General features: G+C 43.3%; 1 protein-coding gene across 1 annotated transcript in view; it reads left to right on the top strand.

The window, feature by feature from the left end:
- The window catches only part of SYNE3 (spectrin repeat containing nuclear envelope family member 3), a 40,701-nt gene extending 26,764 nt beyond the window's left edge, over positions 1–13,937 (top strand). Inside the window, exon 17 of the mRNA XM_084208484.1 lies at positions 6,305–13,937. Within this exon, the coding sequence (XP_084064610.1) occupies positions 6,305–6,502 (198 nt within the window). The 3' untranslated portion in view covers positions 6,503–13,937. The remainder of the gene's footprint in view (positions 1–6,304) is intronic.
- The last annotated feature ends 773 nt before the right edge of the window (positions 13,938–14,710 follow it).

Below are 14,710 nucleotides of genomic sequence, written 5' to 3' on the forward strand. Positions count from 1 at the left end.
CCTCAGCATTCTGGTTCATTCTGGGAGCTCTTTATGCAAAGCAGAATGATAAGCACAGGGATCAGTGGGGTCCCAGACCCCCCTCACTGATTCCTCACTGCTGGTTGCCTACCCTGGGCAGTGTTTGCTTTTGGGGAGATGCAGCTCTGAGCTCAGGGTCTCGCTGTCCTTCTGCAGAGGCCGTGTAACCTCCAATCAACACAGGCTGATCTTAGTTCCTGATGTGGCTTGTGGGATTATTTGTCGCTCCTGTGGCTTTGCCCAGGAGCATGTTGGATGCTCAGCTCTGTGGTGACAGTAGTATCCAACTCCCCTAAATTATTTCCTTCCTGAGAAGGCCAGCTGTGATTTGCAATGTGGTTTTTATTTTGGAGAGGGACATTCGTGGCTTTGAGTTGAGAACTGATGGGAAGGCCAGCTCCAAACAATCTCACACTGAGGTAAAAAAAAAACCAATTTCCTTTAGTTTGAGAGAGCAGGCTGTGATCCCCCTGGAACTGCTCTCTTGTTGTCAATAACCTGCCTCTGTGAGTGACAGCTGAGGAAGTACCCAGTGGCATCCCAAGTGGCAGAAACACAGGGCTTCTCAGAGGCATAATGCCACTGATAAGGCAGCTGCTTCACCAGAACAAGTGGTGGTGCTTAATGCTCCTGTCCAGGCATTCTCCACTCCATCTCCAGGATGAAAGGTTCCTTTCAGTATGGCAAGCTGTTCTTTCAGTCTTCCTGGCAGCTCCAGTTATTCTCAGAGGAATAATGAAGTGGTAGAATCCTTACCTGTGTAGGTGATCCTTTCCAAGGCCTAGCTATTCTTCCTGTTAAGAATTTCATTCTCTGTCCCTATTGCTGTAGTTTAAGCCCAATATGTTGTGACCTTCCCACTGTGGAGGTAGGCCTGGATTTATCCTGCATTTAATTTAGGGTTTCACATCATCATGAATTTTTCTGAGAGCATATATGATGGCTGACTCTCCATCTCTTGTTGTAGAGCAAACCAGGAGCCAGGTTCAAAGCTAACACAAAGGATGTGTTCCTCATGCCAGCTGGAACTCCTTGCTAAAGAACGTTGAGGACTCTGTGTAGTTTGTGTAGGTTTAAGGGGAAACTGGACAATTAGCTGGAAGAAAGATTCCCTGAATGTTAAACAGATGAACAAGCCCTGTCAAGGCTCAGGAAACTGCCTGAACTGAAAGTAGCTGGAGGCTGAGAATATTAAGGAGAAATTATTTATGCTTGCCTTACTACCTATGCATCTGTGCCAGCTGCTGTAGAACAGAGGCTCCTTGGGCTGGGTACAGCCCTGGCATGAAGTGGAATGGCTGCTGGTGTCTGTGTGTCATGACTGTGGGACACTAAGGCACTGGTCTCTATCCCTAGGTAGAGCAGGAGTTTTCAGGCAGCAGTGCATTTCTCAGGAAATACTCTGAGGTAAGAGGAATAAATCCAGACTAAATATTTTTTCTCTGCTGGATGACTGACTCAGTGGTGCAGGTATGATTTTTGTCAGGCACGCTGGTGACATACAAGCAGCAGCAAAACCCTGCTAATGAGGCTGCTATGAGATGCTATATTGCTCTGCTCTCTCAAATAGCTAGATTAACTGTGTGTTTTCTTATATCCTGGAATGTGGTCAATAGCAAACCGGGGGGGGGGCACTGATTTTTAGTAAAACACTTCAGTAACCTACACAGGAATATTCTGTAGCAAGTTCTAAAGTGCTTTTCTGCTGTTTCCCATCCAAGTGATTTTCCACGGTGCGTTTGGCCAGGAGTTATTAACTGCAAACAGATTGAGCTGCTGAGCACTCCCTGATCTAAACCCATGCTTGTCATTCAAATGCCCCAACATGAATCAAGTACAAATGTGAATTTTCACAGCCAGAGCGGTTCATTTGGAGCAAGCGTGCATTTAGCATTACACAAAACACAGCCGTCCCCCCCTTGACAGTCCCTGCTTGTCCTGGTATTTTGAGGGAGAAGGGGGAGCACATTTATTCCTGATGGTGAACTTGAAAAGTATATTTTCCTTTTAAATGCCAACCTATTCCTTTTCCATGTGTGTTTCAAAAACCTCTCTGACGCTTTGGCTCAATACCCAGGTATTCCAACTGTTATTCTAAGATGGTGGAAATTAAAATTCTGTTGACTTCGCTGGAGCTTTGCCAGTTTTTCTCAGAGGAAGATTTGATTTCAGAATATTTCATGGAGCCTGTATCTGACACATGCACTGCAGGCACTGTGGGTGCTGGGTGGTAGCTGTACTGATGCCAGTAGCTGGAGTGATTGGGAAAGGGAAATTCCACTGTGTAGCAAGGGTTGTGGTTCCAACCTTCTCATCTTTCTCATCATCAGCCTTCCATCTCATATGGAAATGATATATTCAAACTGTCTCTTGCAAAGGTAGAACTGTGTTAGGCTGTCCTTTCCTAACCCTGAGTGATGTGCTAAATGGTTGGAAGTGTGTCCTGACTCCAGGACCCTGATCACTTTGAGTCCAGTAGAGATGAGGCTTGTGCCTTGGCCTCCTGAATTTCCTGTTGGGGCCATAGTTACCTGAAAGCATCTCTTTTTCACATCACAGACCTAAAAGAATATCTTGACTTAGTAAAATTGAAGTGCTATTTTTTTCCAACTCTGAAAGGGAGTCAGTCAGTGCCTCAAATTTTCCATGCCTTTTCCAAATGTATCATCTTTCCTATTAAAATTTACTGTGTCTCCTTCAATTCTCTTTTATCCTTTAACACCTCTCATAGTTGCACCAAAAAAAAACCTCCAAAAAAACCCCATAAAATCACCCAAAAAATCACCAATTGTTCCATCAAGAACAAAGCAATGGAACTAATGTAGGTTTCATGTCACAACAACTTGGGCATATAACCAATGAACCCATTTGTAAGATACCTGCTGACCTCCACAGACAAGTAGTTCCTGATCCTGACTTTATTTAGTCGTTCCTGTGCATAATCCCACTGCAGACACTGAAATTAATGATAAATCTCCTGTGGATTTCAGTGTGTGCAGGTTGAGGCCCTCATTTATTAAGGGTTTATCATTGCAAATTTGCTGAAAACACCAAACCCTCACAGCTCCTGTGGGCCTCATTTTCAGTCCTGCAGAGGCATCATAATACCATGTTTGCTATAGCTGAGTCATTCCCATGACAACAAATGGAGCCTAAAATGCAACATTCTGACCTTGCTGTGTGATCAAACAAAACAGAGAAGCTGGGCAGTGAAAAGTTCATTGAACACGAATACCTATAAACCCAGCAAGCAGGTGGGAGAGAAGCAGCCAATAAACACAAAATATTTCTCCTTCTCTGAAGTTCTGCCCCAAGGTAACTGTGTCTACACAGATATTTCTAATGCTAGGATCTGCTGTGGTTAGCTTGAGTATCCTCCTCTGCAGAAAGCTCAAAGGAGAGCAAATGAGAGCTTGTTAATAAATCCATTTTGCATTAATTCTTTCTGGAGGATGAGCTGTGAAAAGCAATACTATTTCACAGCTTCTTCCAGTGTATCTAAAAGCAAAGCACTTTGAGAAATGGGCTGAGACTGAAATGTTACCTGAGTTATTAATAGTCTTTGCTATAGAAATCAAGGCAGAGTCAGTGAACTGCTCTGAATCAAATGCTGCATTGGTAGAAGAATCAGGGTAGGAAAACCAGTGGCTGACTGGCAGTGTGGTCATCACAGGAAACCAGTGCCAGGTGTGAGTGCCCATTAGATACCTGCTGCCTGGGCTGGGCAGGAGCAGAGACAGGGCACAACTGGACACACTCACACTTCCCAGCAGTTCACAGGCAGGAAGGTGGAACGGGGAAGAGACGTGTTGCAGCTGGCCTGGCCATGAAGGAATAGTTTCAGACTGAAGTAGCTTTCAAAACCAATTCTAAAGGACTGACAGCAATAAAACAGAAATTTTAGGTGTGGATAGGAAGACTGGTGGTCCTCACAACTGTGTCAGTGATGTTGCTGTAACAACATCAGCATTAAGACTTACTGTGCCTTAGTGGGAGGACAAAGGGCATGGTTTGAATTGTCCCAGTGCAGAATTAGCTCAAATTGCATCTTCCTCTGACAGAACTTCACCTGTTAATATCTACAAACAAACTTGCTCATGGATTCTGGAACCTGGCAAGGGTCTTTTTCCTTATAGATGGAGCACTCTGATAAATGTATTTGTCATATTGCTGCGTATTAGGGATGCAATGAAGAATAAAGAACAAGAAATCTTTGCAATGAAAACAGAACTGTGGATGACAGTGCACTGGTTTACACTGGACACACCAAGAAGTGGCTGATTCAGGCACTACAGAGACAGCCCAGAGAGCTCCAAACAAGAGCTGTGCCTGCTGCTCTCGTGCACAATAGATTTAGCATTTACTGTAAACACAGAAGAGCCTCCAGGCTTTGTTCAGCCCCTAGGCAGATGATATCCAGGGGAGGAGAAGGATTTCAGGTCTGGACTAGAGAAGGGAAAGTCTCCTTAGTACAGCTATTTATGCCTTGTACTTTGAGAACAGGTCACAGAAGGAGCAGGTGACATCTGTGAGGCAGCCAGGTTGGGGAGCTTTAATCACTGTACCCAGGGAACTTGCCCAGTGGTGCTCAAAGTCAGTCCCACTCACACCCTGGCACGTAGACTTTATCCACTGACAGTTCCAGTGTCCAGGGATCTGAGCTTTCCTTGGCCTCAGGGAACAAATTACAACCCAGTACTGTGGGCCAGAAATGATAGAGCAAGCAGCTGTTGCTCTGCTGCCTCTACATCTGCCTGACACAATAATTAAATCTCATCAGACATTCAATATAATGGAAGCAAACCAACTACAACAGAAGGATTTTGCAGCACACCTGTTTCGTGATGTGTAACTGCAGCTGTATATTTACCTTTGTAATTAATTCTGTAGGCATTTATATGGAGTTACAAGGGACTGAGTAATTTAGAAAGCGGTGGAAAAGATCATTAAAAATAGCAAAAGGCATAATTACTTTCTTCTACCATCAATCTCCTCCATATCTTTTTTGCTGATGTTTCCCATGGATAGTTTATGTTCATTATATTACCTTCTTATCAAAATTATCTCAAATTTCATTTCCAGGTTGGGAGAAAGGCAACAGTGCTATAGTGGGACAAAGGCATTGCCTGTTAAACACCCCATAGGGAGCAGAAGCCCAAATTTTGCTGCAGGACTGACATTGCCTGTGACTTGAACACAATAAATTAATTTCCTTTTGTGGAAAACGTGGGCCCCGCTCCAGTGGATGTTCTGTGCTGACATTTATGATGTAGGCTGGTGCCTAATGTAGCTGATTAAGAACTGTATTTATGTTCATTGTATAAATCCTTGTTTGATGAAATAAGTGGGTTATTGAGCCCTTTTTATCAGATTTCTTTTCAAGAGAGTTGATTTTTTTCTTTTTTTTGGAAACTTACACAGTTCAGCTCATTGGCCAGAGTTACTCAGGAATCTTGCCAGTGGAAATCTCCCTTCTTAATTAATCTTTTCTGAATTCTGTGGCCATAGATATATTCTCTCCTGGTCATGCTAAACCAGATCAAATTGATGAGGTTGACTGACCTACTCTAGGTGTGCACCAGTATAGAGCAAGGTGTAATGGGACTCCTTTGTGGCATCCCCCAGGGCTGCACAGAAAGAGATGTGGCTTTAACGTCTCCTTCGCTATCAATGTTGTGTTTCTCTCATTCTTTTGCATCACACAAAGTTGTAAGCTGGGCCTGGTGAGGTGTAAGGCAGGCTGAGGCAGGCTGCACTGTGGGGCCTTTTCCTGACCTCCAGTCTTGCAGACCCCAAAGCCAGTGCCTGGTGCTGCAGGGCAGATGCCTTGGGGCTGGAGGAGCTGCAGATGAAGTTCCTTTGTGCTGATGGAGAGCAGAAGCTGTTCCTCTCTCCCAGGCACCAGCACTCTCGTTTTACTGACTGGAGAGCAGCAAACCTTCTGTGGAGGTTCAGCAGCACCTCTGTGCTGGATGGTGGCTGTGAGGGGACTGGGCAGCACCTTGGGCATGGGCACCACCACTTTGGAAAATGGGCTTGGAAGCAATCATTTTCTTCTTAAAGTCAGCAGTGCTTTCCTTCTAGAACACAACTTCCAGCGGGGAATTCTTGAAAATTGAAATATTCTCTTAAAAGACATAATTTAACTTCAGTCATCTTCAGTGTGCCCAGCACCCAGGCTGGGTCCTAGGCAAGGACAGCAGGGGCTGTTGTGACCTTCTCCCTGGCAGGTGGATGTATTTGATGCGTTTTCCTGAGCCGCTCTTTGCTTTGTGTTTCCCAGGAGCGCTCCGGAGGCGTGTGCTCGTTCCTGCGTCGCGCCTGCCGGGCAGCGCTTCCCCTGCAGCTGCTGCTGCTGCTGCTGCTGCTCCTGGCCTTCCTGCTGCCCCTGGCAGAGGACACCCACAGCTGCACCCTGGCCAACAACTTCGCTCGCTCCTTCAAGCTGATGCTGAGATATGAGGGCCCACCCCCGACGTAGCTCCTGGGCGACTCCGGTTTTAACTGCAGCTCACGTAGGTTTTAGGGCTTCTAACACGGCCATCCTGCCAACAGGGTAGATCACATAATGCAACATAAGAGTAATCCACTTTAATCAGGTATTTGAGTAAAATTCGTTTTTTTACGATTTTTTAATTATTGTATTTAAAATATGTATATAGAGATTGTGTATGTGTATGTATGTACATATATATATAAAAATGTATATCTGTGGTCAAACTAGCAACCACCATCCGCTCATCCACCGTTTAGAGATAATTCTGCAATGTTTCTGCCGTCTTTCAGCAAGCAATACTGAAGGATGGTGTTGTTGTGGGATTCTCTGGGTGATTTTTAACATCAGATTTTGGATTACAGCTGAAGTCAGAGCAAGTATGAGAACATGTGGTCGTGCACCAGAGAGTAAACTGGAGAGCAGGCACAGTAGAATCATGAGTGGTTGACATTCAGCCCAAGGAAGATTTGGACTTTTCCCTTTGAAATCTTGAGCTGATTTTTCAGTATCTGCATACAGGGATTGCAGAAGCTAACAGAAATGTTTCTACTGACTTCAGTAGGAGTGGGAGTGGACCGCCTCTTGTTCTTATTTTTTACAAGATTTCTTTTCCAATTACTGTATTTTCCAGCCCACCTGAATCAGGAGAGGTGGAATACAGTGGGAAGAAAGCTAGAAAAAAAAAGAATATATTTTTTTAGCATCTCTTTATCAGGAGAAGTTTTAAAATCAGATCATCATTTTCTGAACAAATCTGTGAGCACTGAACAAAACCTTGTATCACCAATCTTGTCTATGAAAAAGAGTAGGTTTTTTGTTGGATTTTTGTGTTTGTGGGGTTTTGTGGTTTGGTTTGTCGAGTTTTTACTTTATAAAGAGGCATTGGTAACGAATTATAAAGCCTGAACAGTGGGATGCAGCCTGGCTCAATGTCAGTAAAGCAAAAGTTGGAAGTACTTTAATAATACCACCCTGGAAAGAAGATTCCTACCTAGGATTCTTTTGTATTAATGGTTTATTGAAATTGTGTAAACTGATTGTATCAAAGACAGTCAAGCATAGATTTCTGTGTAATCTAAACTCTAAAATTATGGCAACTTGTCATTTATTTACTTAACCCTATGTCTGATTTATCAAATTTTTGAATGTACATTATACATTGCCTTTAATGTAAAAGCAGGTCTCACTTCAGAGTGATGAAGCCATTCTTAGTGGTGTTTTACTTGACTCCTGAGAGAAAAGGTAATTTCTAAAAATTTATGCCATTTCTGAGAGATATCCTTTATTGTCTCATGGTTTTAGCTACAGCAGTGATGATGAAAAAAAAAATTAACAGAAGAAACAGTTACTTTGCCTCTCCTGGCTTTCTTGGAGGAGGAATTTCTCTTCTGTGTATCAGTATGGGGTACTTGGTGTTGTTTTCTGCATAAGGTCTAAAATTATATCGTAGCTGACAGACTGAAGGAGACACTTATTTAACAAAACCATTAAAGTTCTGTTCAAGAAGCAAACTTGTGTAGAATCAGGAGGCATAACAGCACAGAGCTCAGTTTAGGATTAGGAGGGCAGGCAGTGTGAAAGAGGAGCAGTAAAACATGGAGAGGAGAGGTGTCCATCAATTTGTAAAGCCTTAGAAAAGGAGTCACAATTAACACACAGGACACGAGCACAGGCTCTATGGAGGAAAAAAATCTCAGAATCCTTTTGGCTCCCCTTCCCTTCTACACTCTTGGTGATATTGCACATTAAACAGCTTTTATTCAGTCTTCAACGTTTAAAATGGGGTGAGTAACAGGGCTTCTACATGTGCTGAGCAGACTCTCCCACCACCAGGACTCTGTCACTGTGTTCCTAATAATGTTTCTGACAATACTGGGCTTGCTAGAGTTGGACTAAAATGCCAAAAGTCTGCTAAAAATTTAAAGAGTGGAAATTAGAGGAGAGACAGCAGGGATGGTGAAGGTATCCCTCGAAGTGCAAGGGGAGCATGGAGCAGGAGCTGAGCTGATGTGGGTTAAAGCCCTGGCTGTCAGGGGGTAGCAGATGGGCTCTCAGAGCAGGCAGAAGGGACTGGAAGCAGAAAGGTGAGCAGAGTCCATGTGTGCTGAGCAATAAGACATTCACTTGGGAAGTGAAGGAAGGCCTGTGATTTCTTTCCTGAAGGAGCCAGATGGAGGGGAGCTATAATTTGTCAGACAATGGGGCATATTCATTCCTTCCTTGCAGCCATTCTTTCTGGTGGCTCCCTCCTCCTGACATACCTCATCCTCTCCTGATTAGCAGTGCAAGTGCCATGCACATTCCTCTAAAAATCGCTGCCAGCCCTGGGGGAAGAAACCCCTGTAGCTGCCCAGCAGGGAGTTAATCATCACACACATCTCCATGTCAAATTAAATCTTCCTTTAGAAAAGAAGTGTGGGGGAAGAGGGGCAGTAACAAAACCTGCTCTGTGTGGTTGTGGATGTGTGTAGGTGTGCACACCCCTTTCTGTGATGTAGCTACATTGCAGCTCTCTGGGTTTTGCTGAGCTGATCCAGGTGATGAAAGTAAAATACCAGTGAGAAAGTAAAAATAATGAGGAATAATAAAGCTGCAAATGGAAGTCAGTAGGGAGATAGAAAAGTTTTTTCTATGAAAGCACAAAATCTCACATCAGATTTCTTTCTGCCAAGCCTTTCTGATCTGGGTGATTTGTATGGGTTCACAAATGCATTTGACACCATGGGAGTGTGTAACAGGGAGAAAAAAATTCTGCACAAGATCTTACAAGAACAACGGCATCCTCACCTTGATGATTCAGTGTGGTGGCAGGTTTAAAAAAAAGAACCAAACAACTAAACTAGAAACACACTTTTACTTCTGGGTTTGCCATCAGTTTATTCTGTAAGTCCCCTGTCTGTAATCTTGGAAAGTTTTTCTTTAAATCTCAGTCAATCCATTCTCATTAACTGAAATGATCTGAATATCACACAGAAGTGATGAATATTTCTACTTCTTTGCAATGAAAACTATTCAAAGCACAGGACTTTAATGTTCATACCACTGAAAACAATTTAAGTCTTCCATAATGTCATTTACCTCACCTGTCCAAGGCAGGTGTGAGATTTTTCTGGCAAAGAAAGAAAAAAAAATCACAAAAGAAAGCTTGAGATGTAAATGTGAAATTTACTTTCTTTTTTATTCTCTTGTGGGGTTTTTTTCCTGAAAAGCTTGCAATACTGATTCCTGGAAGTGTGTGTAAATATTAATCAAGTCAGTAATTGGAATAGAGTCCAGCTTCCAGGAAACTGTACAAAGATCAGATTCCTCAAAACACAAACTAAATCCAAGGGATTTAGTTTTTAAGGACTGGTTTCCAAACCAGTCCTTAAAATCTTGAGCACAGTTCCTGACCTTTGCTCACAGATGATTTGGTGGTGATGTGCTCACTTTTGTGCCTGTAAAATCCCCAGCTCATACATCTCTGACATCCAGATGTAACTGAGATGTGCTCTAGCTCAGGTTCATGCTGGGGCCGCTGCCTTAAGCCTTCCCTTGCCAAAGCATGGGATGCACAGAGCATGGGATGCACAGAGCATGGGATGCACAGAGCCTGGGATGCACAGAGCATGGGATGCACAGAGCCCTGGCTGTGTCTGCAGCCCAGGACTTTCACCGCAGCCACAGTGAAAGGGGCTGAAAGCCTCTGAAACATTTGGAGTACCTTTGAGGTTGTGAGTGGTTTGTGCACCTGGCCTGCCCTCCCTGCAGACCCCCAGCCTGTCCACAGAGCTCTGTCCCAGCTCCTGTGGCACCCAGGAGCTGCCTGACCACGTGAATGACCCTGCAGTGCTGGAGGCAGAATCCTGCCCTGCACTGCCCATGCCTTACAGTAAGGCATTACCCAAAGGCACACTCCAAACACAACCCTGGGCATGAAAGCAAGCCTCATTTGGAAACTGTAATTGATTTTGAAGCCTGATGCTTTCCAGAGAATTTTCCATGGCTGCAATACATTGAGGTAGAAAATTGCTATTGTGCCCCACGTCTATTAACAAGCCTTTCTCTGATTCCAGCCAGCAGTTTAAATGGTATTAAATATTATTTATATATGCCCTCTCCAGAAATACCTGTATGAAAAACATCTTCAGTTTTAAGCACATGCATTAGAAATGTTGTATTCCTCTGCTAGCACTCCATCTCCAAAGCAGTCATGATTTCTACCAAGTGCTACTTTATTTGTGCTGACTGAGAACTTAAAAGACTCACCTTACTCCAAGTAAATAAAGCTACTAGACTAACTAATAAAACCACCTAGTGATCACTGAATAATTTGGACAGCTTTTAGAATAGCTTTATGCTTCTCCTTAATCCCTTTTGTTGGAGTATTTGTAGACCTCAGAGAGAAGAAATGTCTCCAAAAATTGGCCATTCCTAGACAGACAGATGTGGTGATCTCTGCACATCAGAAGAAATAGTATTTTCTCTTTAGCTGCTCTAGACCTCAGGAGTTTATTGCATCTGAACTCCTTTTCAATATTAAATAGGGAATGTTTTACTTTGATGTGTGTGCATAAACATCTCATTAGCACTAAAGAGATTTGAAGAGTGAGTTCATGTACAATAATTCTTTTAACTTCTGTCAACACAAGAGAGTACATTGTCCTTTTTTCTTTAGGAAAAAAACCCAGCCAAATCTGCTGTGTGACAGAGATTCCCAAGCCAAACAAAGCCTTTTGGAATAACTGAATATTACAGATTGAAACTAAATTATCCACCATAGGAAACTGGAAAAATAGTTTTGCCTTTCAAGAAATGCTGGTGTAAAACCCCCAATAAACATGTCTTTGCCAGGCATCATAGATGTCTTTCAAGTCATAGGTTCTGTACCCAGCTGGCTGTAAGAGCTGCTTTTGGAGGGTTTACTACCCCATGGACAGTATCATTTGCTAGGGTGCAGCTGAAAACACATTTGTCCAGAGAACCTGTACCAACTTCTGCCAGGGGGCTATTGAGGGTGCTCTGAGCAGCTCCCAGAGCATTGACCTGCTCTGAGCTATTACAAGTTTATTGCATTAATTTATCTGTCAGAGATTGGCAACTCCCAGAAACCAATTTATTAAAATACTAAAGATAATATTTCCAGTGCAGGCAACATGATTCATTGAGAAATCAATCTTATTACTTTTGCCATATTAAAAAAAAGATATCTGTTGGTTATACTGGGATATAAACAGGTTAGTTGCAGGTGTTGGGTAACTGCTGGATGTTTTAGGCACAAGGCATTTTGACTTGTACATGTCCATTTAAGAATTGTGGGATCATGTTGCACTTGTTAAATGGTAAAAAAACCCAAAGATTCTTGAAAAAAAAAATTTAAAAAAAGGAGGGAATAATCTGTCACACAGTTGGTTTTTATTATTATCTTTTGTACACAATTTAAGATATGAATATGTGGCTACCGGAAAATTTTCAGTAAATCTGGGAAAAAAGGAATATAGATCAGGAATATACCAGTTCCAACTGTAGCCTAAATGGCACTTCTGTTCCCTAGCCTGCTTCAGCAAATGCCAGATTTTGCCTCATTGTACCTGTGAGAGAAGAACCCTCCTCCTAGTAAAGTGTGGGTAAGGTGAAACTGCACAGCTCGAGGTGCAGCATGCCAGTGGAACCAGTTCTGCCAAAGGCAGCCTGAAATCCCCATGCAAGAGGAACTCCTAGGTCTGGCATAATGAGAGCAGTCCTAATTAGCAGGACTAATGACACAGGCACAAGGGCTTTGCCATCCCAGGGCTCTGCCAGACAGAATTTTGACAGCGGCCGTCAGCACCGTTCAGTTTCATGTCCCTGGCTGTGGAAGGAGGCTCCCCTCAGGGTGATTCACTCAAGCTGAGATTTGAGCCCTGGAAGTATTTTTTTCTCTTCATTAAATGCAGAAGAAACTGCTAAATTAAACCCCCTAGGTGACAGGTTAATGGTAGGTGGTGGGTGCTGATGCTCCAGGGAGAGATACAGGAAATGCTATTCTAGATGGAAGCTAGTCATGCTGGTCTCTGCTCAATCCTCAGGAGACAGAGATGCATTCTAGAACTGAGGTGGGGCTTTTTCTGTTCCCTTTCAGGTAAATGTCAGGTTGTCTTTAGTCTTCTGGATTTTAGGGGCAAGCCTATTCAGTGCCTTACTGACTGCTAGTGGCTTTCTGGCTTCAGAGCCATTTACACCAGCAAGTTCCACATTATTCCAAGTTTTGTGATAAAGGTATTCCCCTGAACTGCTTTTGGATCAGAAACCTTTTGTTTGGGGAGCGGAGATGGTTTGTTTTTCCTTCTTTTGCCCACTTTGTGCTAAATCCAAGGAAGCAGAAAGACCAGCACCCTTTCCAGGCCATGTTTTGTCTTTCCTTCTTTTATGAGAGCAGAGGAGATTTGGTTTTGCTTCCTTTCCAAAGTAAATTATCCCAATATTTTATTCTTCTTTTCGTGTTGCAGTTCTTCCACAGCCTAGGTCATTCCTATCACCATAAGTGTTTCCAGTGGCTGTTCTTCCTCAATAGCTAGAGAAAAAATCAGGTCCAGTTTCAATGAGTTTAAAATCCAGTCATTTCTTCCCCCACTGCAGTTCCTCCTGCAGATGCTCTCTCTGTTTCTGCTGTCCCCTGTGTCAAACCAGCCTTCATCACTATCTGGGGGACTCCAGTCCTGGCCAGCCATTTCTTCCAAGTCTCCTGGCCTTGTCCTGCCCACATCTGCCTTCGGTTTTGGCTCAGGGACTGCCCTTAATAGTCACATCTGCAGACAGGAGTGTGAGGCTGCCACTTAACAACACTTATTAATATTGAAAGCCTCACTATTAACATTCATAGCCTGCCCAGAGCCTTTTTCTCTTCTCCTCTCTCAGCAGGTTTTGATGTGTAATCCAATTTCTGTGTGCAGAAAATTGCCCCTCAGTCGGCACAGAGGGGCTGGTGGTTCAGCTGCAGCTCTGTTACCCTCTCATTGTCACTGCTGGGGTAAGAGCTCCCAGGTGCTGCTCAGCCAGGGTCTGTGCCCTTGAGCTGCCAGGAGCGTTCTGCTGTCATTGTTGTACACCCTAAATAAGCCAGAACCCCTTTTTCTGACCTGGGAGGAAAAAAAAAAAGAGAAAAACGAAAATGATCGCTTTTAACAAACTGATTTCACAACCAATTTATCAGGCCCTGTAGCAAGCCATTTATTTGAGCTCCTTTTTGCTCCATGAAAAGCTGTGTGTTAAAAGGGAGAGGTGAGTTTAGAGAGCAGTGCCACCGCCCTCAGCAGCACTGGGCGGGGAGGCCTCCCTCTGGAACTGGGGGTTGGAGCTGTTATTTCTCCTGAAGTGATTCCCACCTAAATCAAAGTGTTTCTTTTGTCAAGTCTAATCAGCACTGAACACCACAGACTTTGTTTCACTGCAGATATGAATGAATGCCTCTGTATGGTACTTTCTGTTGCCATGAAATACATATATATGTATGTATGTATAGATATGTGTGTATATATATATATATATATATATATGTATATGTAGGTAATGGGGAGCATAATTATTGCTCTACTTAAGGTGACATTCCACTTCAATGTAACTTTTAAGTGCAGCTTTTAAGAGAAACTGTGTCTTAAAGGGAAGCTGGAAGAGTTTAGAGGTACATGTTGTAATGAGCTTTGATGAGTTTTAATAAGCTTTGAGTTTGGGTTTCAGTCTTTAGGGTGAAAAGCACCCAAGATGATTTTTCCATCACATTCCCAGATCAAACCCTGTGAGAATTTAACCTGGGAGGCATTGTTTGAGCACTGTTTGCATGTGCTATGTGTGTGTCTGTCCTCAAATTCCAGCCTCCATTTTGTACATGAGCTTGACTGGAAGGCAAAGGACACACCTTTGTCTTGCTCCAAGACCTGATGGTAATTTTTGCCTCGGTAGATGTTTTCCCTTTGATCAGTGTGACTCTTTCAACTTGTTTTCCCTTTCAATTTGTGTTAACTGAGTTTATCAGGTGATTCCAGGAGGGCACACTCCATCTGCCCAGCCTCAGAGCTTCCCTTTCAGCAGCAGACCTTCTTCTCATTTGTTTACTTGACTGTACTGGACCACTGTGAAGCAATTACACAAGCAATAACGCAGGGGTTGCATTTTTCTGTCATTGCCTTTCCTGAGACATAACTCTCCTCTGACACTGAAAAGGGGTAGGAGACCCAG

The sequence above is a fragment of the Fringilla coelebs genome, assembly GCF_963513975.1.
Source record: "Fringilla coelebs genome assembly, chromosome: 6".
NCBI lineage: Eukaryota > Metazoa > Chordata > Aves > Passeriformes > Fringillidae > Fringilla > Fringilla coelebs.